The sequence below is a fragment of the Branchiostoma belcheri genome, unplaced genomic scaffold, assembly GCF_001625305.1.
Source record: "Branchiostoma belcheri isolate BF01 breed outbred unplaced genomic scaffold, Haploidv18h27 scaffold2, whole genome shotgun sequence".
Lineage (NCBI taxonomy): Eukaryota > Metazoa > Chordata > Leptocardii > Amphioxiformes > Branchiostomatidae > Branchiostoma > Branchiostoma belcheri.
In genome coordinates this window covers 828,820-840,188 of record NW_017803490.1, presented here as the reverse complement: position 1 = coordinate 840,188, position 11,369 = coordinate 828,820, and the positions used below count along the sequence as shown (strand labels likewise).

General features: G+C 38.6%; 1 protein-coding gene across 2 annotated transcripts in view; it reads right to left on the bottom strand.

Moving 5' to 3' along the window:
* Positions 1 to 2,917: 2,917 nt before the first annotated feature.
* LOC109468715 (disintegrin and metalloproteinase domain-containing protein 10-like) overlaps positions 2,918 to 11,369 on the bottom strand; it is a 15,604-nt gene continuing 7,152 nt past the window's right edge. Inside the window, exons 8-15 of one of the 2 annotated variants that reach the window (XM_019767031.1) lie at positions 10,646 to 10,781; positions 9,764 to 9,926; positions 8,873 to 9,035; positions 8,141 to 8,327; positions 7,586 to 7,697; positions 6,828 to 7,027; positions 5,424 to 5,562; positions 3,125 to 3,270 (exon numbers count right to left, since the gene is read on the bottom strand). In XM_019767031.1, the coding sequence (XP_019622590.1) occupies positions 5,431 to 5,562; positions 6,828 to 7,027; positions 7,586 to 7,697; positions 8,141 to 8,327; positions 8,873 to 9,035; positions 9,764 to 9,926; positions 10,646 to 10,781 (1,093 nt within the window). In that variant the 3' untranslated portion in view covers positions 3,125 to 3,270; positions 5,424 to 5,430. Of the gene's footprint in view, positions 3,271 to 5,423; positions 5,563 to 6,827; positions 7,028 to 7,585; positions 7,698 to 8,140; positions 8,328 to 8,872; positions 9,036 to 9,763; positions 9,927 to 10,645; positions 10,782 to 11,369 lie in introns of both variants that reach the window. The other variant, XM_019767032.1, reaches the window with a different exon arrangement.

The window sequence follows — 11,369 nt, the reverse complement described above, 5'->3', positions numbered from 1 at the left end:
TTGTCTTCTTTGGCCCTTTAGATACTCTAGTGTACACATTTCTGTGATAAAATGGCTACATGTTGCTCCTTGTGACCAAATAGACCTATGAATTCCCACATTTTGCTGATCTCAGTTGTGCTTTTTGTTGTATTCATACAGGTGGTTGGAAGGCTTGTCCTTAGGGAGTTAGCACTTTGTGGCACACCCTTTTGAAGCAGTTTTATGTTAATACTACGTGCTATGAATACATTTGGTGATAAAATCTAACAAATTGTCTTACTGACATCATTCTAGTCAATTAGTAACTACTAGTAGTAAAAAAGTAAACACACTCATACATTAATTATACGTACACGTACCTACATGTATGTACGTGTACATATACACATGTATGGGTGTACATATTTTACACTCATACATGCATATACATGTACGTACACATACATACTCGGTAGAAAATCTAAAATGACTTGCTAAGTCAATGTTTCAACTCTACCAGTGAGACTGAGTATACACTTAGGCCATGTTGATTTGATTATATGGATGACATCCGCGCGCACATGAAGTTTCAGCCGTTTCCAAAAAAAGTTTTCAACCATACTGTAAATCGTACAAAACAGATATTTGAAGAGTTACTACACAGTAGATCATTCGCCATACCATACTTTGTGTCATTTTTTCAACCTTCATGACCACGTAGATTTCATAATGAAAGCAATTTTTTTTATCCAAACTTTTTTTTTATTCGCATGCTCACATCAGTTTTGGGGTTCCCAGAGGATGTCATCCATATATTTAATCAAATCAACATGGCCTAACTAGTTTTACATGATATGATACACCCATTGTGATAAAACTGCAGACAAATTAATTTTGTCTTGACACGACAAGTCTTTATTTAATCTGAGAAGCCTTTAGTCTTTTCAGAATTGAGTTACAGGACAATACATGTAGAGCATTTTTACGTTTCAATCAGTGCAATTCTAAAACATTTTAGTTGTGCTAAACATACACCAACATGCAGCAAATTTCACACATTCTATAAGGCAACCGTAGACAACTGTATCTTGTTTCACACTCTTCTTACTTCTAAATTTTACGTGCAAAAAAATAATAATTCTGTGGCATATACTAATTCCTTGTTTAAAAAGCTCAAGCACTAAAGGTCTTCCATTTATTTCTGTTTTTACTTATTATAAGCTCATAGCATTTTATGACAGTGTACTATCATCAAATCTTGGTGCTATGTTGTACAACATGTACCTATAGTTTCTTATTTGAAAAAAATCTTACTTTGCGACTGTATGGTGATATTTACAAACAAGTGTGGTACAAACAAGCCTAGAGTAGTATAATCTGTACTTAAGTAACACAAAATTATAAGACTATACGCACAAAAAGTACAAAAACAACCATTATTTAAGGGCAATATTTGCCACTGATTGCACTAAAATGAAATGCATAGTTCAGAGTTACATTCTACAGTCACTATAAAACACACATTCAGGTTTCTTGACTTGTTGTCATACTACAAGTTATATTTTTATGATATGGAGAAAGAAAGTCCATGTTTTCAAAACATAGTATGTGGTCAACTATTTCAAATTATTCTGTTTACGTGTGTGGCTTTGAGGCCTGTTCCTAGTTTTGATTAATAAATATAAATATAACTTTCATATCATTTCATCATGATTGGTGGGATTTTTGTTGCAGAAAATGTCAAAATTCAGTAATATGTAAATTGATGTTAAATCATAATTGATACTTTATTTTCGGTGGGACATAACTTTTCAGTGATTCAGATTTTTATAATCCATTGATGTTAGATCATAGATTGAATTTGGACGGCACCAAAAAGTTGTTGTGACATATAAATTAAAGTCCTGTTTCAGAGGAATAAATTTTCCCTTTTTGTCTATAATAAGACTTATAGTGAGCCTTTTCAGCTTATTAATTTTATTCTTTTGAACCTTTATTTTCATATTTTTACCAGTTTAGTCTTAGCATGTCTTTGACTTCCTTTTTCCACAACTGAGATGAAAGTCTTAGTTTGAGAACCTTCTTCATATCTAGTCTTAAGGTAGACCAGGCAATGTCACAGAGGTGTGCGTAAAAATGCTAACAGTAAAATTTTATATTCTTAGGCCACACCAATTTAATTTGTTGGTTCTCATATATCAATGCAGTGGTTTGATTAAAAGTTCAAAATTCATGAATATTAACCCAGCCTTTTGTGTGGCTCATATCATAGCATTTGTGGCTATAATAGAATGTCTAGACCTATTTTTATTTTTTTTGCCATTGTCGCTTCATATTTTTGCTGAAAAAATCTGAGAACCAACAGATCAAATTGGTGTGGCCATATTTTGTCAGCAGCTTGTGCCCTCTTCTGACACTGTTTATATTATCCTGTCAAGTTTAAGCTATGATTTATTAAATTTCAGGAGCAAATTTGTTACTATCATTGTCACACACACACACGATCATTTCTAGTTTGTAGTCTAGCTTTAAGCATCACAGCAATTAGTTTTCAAGACACTTCAAACTTGAAACCAAACTTGTGTGGCAAGTATCTTCTTTAGTTCCCTGTGTAGTTGAAAATTCCAGATTAACTAATAGTACAGCTTTTATGCTGTTTTCTCTATGCTTTGTATATGCTTTCAATCTTATAACAATCCATGTACAACATGCAGTGTGCAAAATACCTAGTTGCCCAGTTGCCCCATGCAACCAAATTTTACTTGGGGCAACCTATTTTTGAACCTAGGTAGCCCAGTGTGCTACCTGAATTTAGAATGCCCCCCCCCCCCCCAACAACAAAAAATCATGCCCACTTGGCTTGCACCAATGTGGCCGGCAGATGCTTTTTAATTTCAGGTAACATTACTTAATTTGAGGAAAGCAGTAACTTATAGGTGGGGCAACCTAAAATTCTGATGGGCAACCTATTTTTGCCGTAGGTTGCCCACTGGGAAAACTGGTTCTAAAAAGTATTTTGTACACTGTACAATATGTCATCTTCATGATCAGTAGCCTGGTTCTTTCTGCTTTGCTCCTTCAATTACATGTATGCTGTGTCAAAACTTATCAAAAATCATGTACAACATGTATAATTTGTTTAGAATTCATGATCGACTTAGCGAATAGTGTTCTATTCTAACGTAGTCCAGCTCTTTCGGCTTTTGCTTCCTCGATACTATTGGGGATGACGGCATTGAGGCAACATGTCACGCCAACAACAAGCATGATTATCCCTACTGATAACAGTAGGAATGACCACCAGTTGTCCTGGAATACAAACAAAAGGTATGAAAGTTAGTAATCAAAATATTATTACAACACCCAGGACGACAGTAGTAAGTACACAGTTTTGGGAAGTTTGATAGGGAATACATGTAAAGGTGAAGGTTTCTTGCATATCTTACAAAGATTTTAAACTTCTCTCAAGAGAGAATTCAATCATGTAATATTATGGACTCAGACATCAACCTTCTCCCTACAACCTACAAATTTGGTGCCAAAGGCTGAAGGTTGAAATTGAATCCCAAAAATGTTAGCTAAAGGCCTGGTCACAACCCGCCATACATGCTTTTGCGTGCTCTCTATGTTCAAAAATGTGGGCAAACGTAGGGCATCCGTGCGTGGTGAGTGCCGCCTCCGTACGGTAAAGTTGCAATCGCACAGAGATCGTACGTTGTATAAGCACGTACAACTCACTTACCACTTGCGCAACGAACGATGCATGCAACCGCTCACGGCCAGACGTGGCATGCAGACCACACTCTTACACCCTGCGCAATCGTGCGAGTGACGTGCGTAGACGCCACCCCTTCCCCACGTTTTCAGAAAAAACGTAGCAGACGTAGCCTCCAAAAAAACGTACGGAGAAAAAGCATGTACGGTGGGTTGTGACCAGAACTTAAGTGCTGCTTCAAAATCCCTAATATTCAACACAGCTGTACTGTACATTATGGGGATTGCCTTATGCTATTGAGCTACATGTACAATGTAGAAAACACAATGTACTTTTACCTGAAACTGAATTCAATGTTCTATATAACTGAACTGTTAACATGGACGACAGATATAAAAAGAACTGTAACACTATAAAAACTCTTGCAATAAAACCATTTCATTTAACTGAAGATATGATTATTGCAAATATTGCAAAACACAGCATATACAAGGCATACTGAGAGCTCAAACCAACAAAATATTGACTGCTGATTGGAAGGTATTGTCATGCTAAGTATTAATATCCATCAATCACATAAAATTAATGACAGCAAGGAAAATTCTTCAAAGTAAAGGTGCAACATTCAAACAGGTAATAGCAAATATCGGGTAGAAAGAAACCTGATTATATTCATAATTGTACATCAAGAAATAGCATAGTTTTATGATATCTTTTAGTCTGATGAGCTTGGGAAAGAATACTTTTTTCCTGTAGACTGGAGCAGGTAAAATCTGTTCTGCTGAAGTCAAGACACAAAGTAAAGACAAACATTAGATGTACATGTAAATGAAAGTGTTAGTAGACACCCCATGTACAGACCAGCTACCCCATGGTAGCTGAAGACAAGACACAAAGTCAAGACATTTTAAACATTAAGACATGAAATGAAAGCGTTAGTAGACACCACAGGCCAGCCACCCCATCCATCATATAGCTCCTCCCAAAGTTTGAGACATGAGCAGACAGTAGTGCTGTGTACCTAAACCCACATTTAGGTTCAAGTCTGGATTCAAGTCCAGAGGTTTAGGTTCAGTTCTGGGCTCGTAAGTCCAGATCTAAACCCATGGCATATACAAAATTGAATGTTGGCAACCTTGCAATGTTGTCTGGGCAAAACTGTGGCCACATACATGTAAAATGGATGCAGACACTTAACGATGCCCGATGGCAATGTTTTCTTCATTTTGCAGCACAGATTTTGCCATCTATGGAAATTTTAGGTGGTTTGGAACAAAAATGGGTTTTTAATAAGTCCGAAACTGGTTCTTGCCTTCAAGGTTTTTTAGGACTTGAACCTAAACATTTTTACAAGTCCAGAATAGACCCATTCGACTTTCACAGATCGCATAAACTGCTTAAGTCACAGGGGGGACGTTTCGAAAGAACGTCGTTCTAGAACGCTGAAGTCAAACGTGGCTTGCGCTCACGGTATCCCCTCTGGCAGATCATTTTTTACGGAAAGGTAGGTAAGTGTCTATTTTCTCGGAAATATATTCGGAAATGACAGGAAAACAGGCACCAACTTTGTATGGTGACATTCTGTACAACAATTTAAGGTTATTAATTTGTTCTGTGATGTATGCAGTTTATGCGATCCGTGAAAGTCAAATGGGTCTATTGGTCCAGCGAACCCATACACAGCACTACACAACATGTAGCAGACAGACACCAAACCGAACACACGAGTGTCAGTAAAACAAATGACCTCTCTCTTAACGCAATCCGGCGGCTTCAGCTTTGGCTGCCTCTATGCTACTGGGAACCACAGCATTGAGACAGAAGATAATCCCTGTCACAATTCCTGCAATTCCAATCAGGATCAGGAGAATCGCCCACCAGTACGTCTATTGGATGGAAACATGTGACTCACAAACAAAAACAAACAAACAAACAAACAAGCATTATATACAACAAGATGGATGGTGAAACTATTCTCTCTTTTTTTGCATGCAGTAGTGTTGTTATGATTATGACAACTTTGAAATGAAAATTGTGAAATGTTGATAAATTTTTTACAGACTAAAATCTAAGAGAGAAAATATGCTAGTTGTCAGGTAATTTTAGTTACAAAAGGAACAAAAATTGTATGTTTTATTGTCCGACAAACAAAACTGCACAATGCTTTTATCGTATGTTAGGGCTATGAAAGTTGTCAAACAAAAAAATGCAAAATGCTCTTTCTACGCAATGAGTAAACATGAAACAAACATCATGGAAATATTCTACATATAAATGAGTGTAAGAACAAGATGAATATGCAACAAAAAATTATAAATGAGTCAGTGAAGTCACCCACTAACATATTCATCATATATATAGCATATAATGGACATATAATCAAATAAGTATGGCCTAGTACAATATGGAGTGACATAAAAACACAATGAGTAAAGAGACTCTGTTTAGTAATACACAATCACATCTTTTATTCAGCCGACATTTCAGTGACCTTCTGTCACCTTCCTCAGGGCAATTCTGACTGGTTCACATTGCACTGCAGCACAGGTGTCGCTGCTACAGATGCATTCCCAAATGTACAATATTTACATATCTACACAGGCCTTGAAATTAACTTTTCTTCCTCTTGTCCCAACACTGTCCCAAAATTAAATTTCAATTGTCCCCAAGAGGATGAACTGTCCCAACCTGTTTTTGGGGAAATATTGTATGACTTCAACTTGAAGTCAACTTTATTTTGCTTATGTTCACTTCCAGGACTTCAACTTGAAGTCAACTTTATTTTGCTTATGTTCACTTCCAGGCACACTATAATTGCAGAGTAGACAGGAAATTCGGGGGACTTTTCCGGATCCAAAATCTAGGACGTGTGCCTGATAAACAAAAAAAGAGCTGACATTCTGATGTTGATTATTTTCTGTTGTCCCAACAATGTCCCAAAGTGTCCTTTCAGTTGTCCCAGTGTAAATTTTAGTGGTCAGTGGCCATTGAGCCACCTTTAATTTCGAGCCCTGCTACACATATGCATGGTTACAGGGAACGTCAGCTGAATAAAAGACTTGGTTGTGTAAAAAGAGTCTCTTTACTCTGTGTCTTACCAACCTGATGAAACTATTCACAGATAACACAATCACGTAAACTGAATGGTTACCTTGGCCCAATCAGAAGCCCCGTACAGCACCAGTTTCTTGATCCTGGCCAGCGGACCGTCGATGTCGACCTCCCGACAGCGGTTGAGGTTGTCACAGTAGCCCTTGTTGTCGTCACACACACTACCCGGCTCCAGGGTCAGGGGGGACTCTGAGCTGAACTCTGGGAAATACTTGCTGCTACGGCACGTCTCTGGTTGTCCTACAAAATGTTTGACAGTTTGTTTATTCATTTTCCACAAAAAAGTAAAAAAAGAGGGGAAGACAAAACACTTCCAGGTGATATAGATCACTTTTTATCACTATCTCTTTCCCCACACAACATAGAAAAGAAAAAAAAGAAAATTAAGATGTGCATATAAGTCAGGACTCTAGCCAGCTCAAATTTTTTTTCCGTCAGCCCAGGTTCCTGATTGGACCTTGGAAGAGAGTGCTCACATTTTAGGGGGGTCTAGGGGCAAATTTTGGACTTTCAAGCCTTTTCAATAACAATGCAATTTCCCCACATTGAGTGGCAAATTGTGGGGTTGAGAGTGCTTGTTGGTGGTCCTTTGGATGACCGTTTTTATTTATTTTTCCGAAGATTTTTGTCAATTTCGTCCATCAAGGCTGACGAATTGGTCTAAAAAAAATTTTCCATCACACGCTGCGAAGTTCCTGCAATTGATGAAAAAATGGGTGCTGGCTGGAGCCCTGTAGCAAGTATTATGTATCATTGGAAACCATGATATCTTGTTGTACCCTTTACAATGAACCTCACCTTGCTGTTGACAGCACACGTGGCACAGTTCTTCCTCGTTTGTGCCATCAGCGTTCCTCTTACACTCACATCTGTCATACCCATACCGGCGGCACACCGACTCACTACATTGCTGGAAAACATACAAGCAGGTTTTCAGGCTAGAAAAATCAAAAGTTTTAACAACACCCTGGGCCCAACCAGTCGAACCTGGACATTCGTTCTGGAAAAAGTAAACTTATCTTAGAAAGCGGACATCCCTCGTCTTTCAAGCGTATATTTATCTTAGATTTAGCAGACATTCCTAGAATTTTGAGCGTACATTCCACATTGAACAATATTTAGCACTAAAGTCTATTGTTGGACTTTCTACCCAAAAAAAATTTTCTACTACAAAAAAAATTTTCTACCACAAAAAAATTTGCTACCACAAAAAAAATTTCTACCACAAAAAAAATTTCTACCACAAAAAAAAATTCTACAAAAAAAAAATTTCTACCACAGAAAAAATTTTTACCACAAAAAAAAAAATTTCTACCACAAAAAAAAAGCCAATTTTCCAGTAAAATGACTCACCCCATCCAGGCATACCCGTGTCCCTTCGCTGCACATGGTGGTGAGGTCAGGTTTGGGAGCAGGGTCTGGGCAGGAAGAGCTGACACCAGAACAGTAGGACTTGTGGGCACACTCCCTCTCATCTGCACACTGGAACGAGCTGGGGTTGTACGTACACGTTGTGTTGCAACACGTTCCCTGGCTAGGGCTGGAGGGAGAATACAAGTCAGAATAAGATACAATAAATATTACTTTTAGAAAAAGGTATACTCATTGATGTTTATGGCTTCACCACTATGTGGTGAAGATACATTGTTTTTCTTCATGTTTCTCCTTCTTCTTCTTCTCCTCCTTTTCCTGCTATTTCTTTAAATTGATTCAACTCCTTCATTTTTAGGTCAAATAACATGAAATTTGGCATGAAGGTAGAGTTAGCAAATACCCCCAGGTATTTTTTTTTCATTTTTGTGATACAGGCTTTTAGAATGGTTTTATTTTATGGCTTCTTTTTATCTTGAAAATCATTAATTTGCGTTATGCAATTAAAAATCCTGACCAATAATGTAAGGGATAGCTATCCAACTGTTGTCACTTCATACTATAGTTATATCAATGTAAAGAATTGTTTTCCCCTGTGTTTCTCCTTCTTTCCATGCCATGTCGTAAAATGTGGCAAAGCCATTCGCTACATTTGCTCCAAAGCAAATGTCAGCCTTTCTAGTTCAAAGTCTTTTCAGCTATGAAGAATACTACCTGCAGGTTGCGCCCTGTTTGAGGGTACATGCGATGCCAGAGCCCTCCTGAAACTGGCCGTTACAGCAGGCATCTCCCATCTTATCACACTGGTCCTGGTAACCACAGTCACACTCCTCCCCATCCTCTACTATAGCATTACCACAGATGGCAGTGTCAGCAGCTACATGGAGGGAACAACAGGAAAAAACATTGTGTCAAATATAAAACTATCATCTTTTTTTATTGCATTTGTCACACAGGGCTCAAAAAACTTTACATATGTATGTACTTTTTTGCATCTGAAATTAGCACTCTACACCTATTCTTGAGCAGTGGGTGCACCTAGATATTTGTGTATTGTTTGTACACATGTATATTTTGAAATTAGCTTATTGAATCAAATTTATCACGGTTTAACTTTGTAATTATGTTTTGCTGACATTCTACTTCCTTTTATTTATGGATTTTTGCATCCAAAATTTTTTCTTACGCACCTAGATTTTTAGGTTAGGTACACCTGAGTGCATCTTATCCCAAAAATGGATTTCAAGCCCTGCCACGCATCATAAAATACTTCTTCTTTTTTAAATCCAATTTTAATATCATTTTTCCCTGAAACGGGGGTTAGACGTGCTTGCATCAAATACAAGTCTTTTTTTTTGAGCAAGATTTTTGGATGACCTTCCTAACGCCAACCCAAACCCTAGTAGGGCCCAGGCACCCTCTAACTGAGGGGGGAAATACATGTGGGCACAAGAGCACAACGTGTGGGTGCAAGTCCTGACATGTCTGGGTCCAACCCTGGGGATTGAACATGGGTCCCCTTGCTTGACAGTCGGATGCTCTACCACTACACCACACAGACGCCACTTCTACGCCACGCCAAATCTACAATGATTTTACACTCACCTTTGTAACATCTCTGTGACCTAGACCCGACTGTTCGGCGGATACTGTCCATACTACAGGAGGAGAACTTGTTGTTGTTGGACTTGTCACCAGACGTGGCCTGGGCAAACATGATGTAGTTCCCCAGCTCACCGCCAGGGGAGCACGCACCCTCGGGGTCATGCTACAAACAGGAGTTAAAATCAGCTATGAAGTTAACATCTCAAACATAAAGCTATAGAAAAGGGTTAGCTAACAAACTGTATGAACAACTACGACAGGGGTGCTAATGGAAATGAAAAGAAACCTACAGTGGGTGTCACTGGAACTTAGTGGAAGACAGAAGAAAAATGTCCAGACTATGCACGATGTACAAAAGGACTAATAATCTGGTGAACGTCCCAACTACTAAGTACCTAATACCAGCCCAGAAGAGAACAAGAAATAGCCATGCCTTCAAGTACCAGGGTTATCAACCAAGGATTAAGGTGTTCAAGAATTCATTCATTCCTAGAACTATCGCAGAGTGGAACTCGCTGTCACAAGTACAGTAGGGACATTGTCATTAGATAGCTTTAAACAATGTCTCGAGTCAGAAGTTCAAGGGTTAGGTGTAACAAGTCATTTGGTGTAATGTAGCCAGCTGCCGCCACGCCGCGTGCCTGCGAAGCTGGTGTGTTACACCAAAGGGAGGTTATACCAGCTATACAGATACAGATACAGAATGCTCCTTTTGACGAGTTAATCAGGAACATGAACTGCAATGTCTCAAAGTGAATATCAACTACAAGTCCAATACTTCCTAACATACAAATGTTGTGGCATGTCAATTAAGCATCAATATAATTCTCCTCACATTTGCATGTCTCTAATTTGCATATTTGGGACCTGTCAAAGGCTTACCGGAGATCCCCAGCTGTGCCCGACTTCGTGTGCAAATGTGATGTGTGAGACTTTAGGAGGGACATGGTTCCCATACAGCTGCACTGAGACAAGGCCTGTGTTCCTGGACTGGTGCCTTCCACTGTAACTCAGGTACCTGAAAAGAACCAAACAAACTTTACAAACTATTCTAAATTTTTGACTGACTTGCAGTTCAAACTTGCTTCATAATCAACTTAAAATTAATCACAAAAGTTACATTTCCAAAGTTCTCTTCCTGACTGCAACTGTATTTTTGTTTCTATCATCACTTCTAGGTGAAGGTTATATCAGGGTTGGTGGAAAAACTGGTCCAGTTAGGGGGGTGGAAAAAGCAGTCCAGACTGGACTGGTACTTCCAGGTGAGGGTTACATCATGGTTGGTGGAAAAAACGACCGGATAGCGGAGTGGAAAAAGCAGTCCGACCCTGTCACATGTAGTTGCGCCCCCTGACAGAAAGTGATAGTACTGCATGTAGTCTGGTAAATGCCATCATGCAATCCTCTACTATATACAGTTCCAAAACATTTATGCAAACACCAAACACCTCACACTGCTTGCTCTGTATAAAGATTAGGCCACACCAATTTAATTTGTTGGTTCACGGATTCGCCTCTTCGTTTTTTTCTGATTTGCAAAAAAAAAAAGAAAGATTCTGGTTCAGAATCAAGTAAGGGACTGTACGATATTTACCGGGGGGGGAGG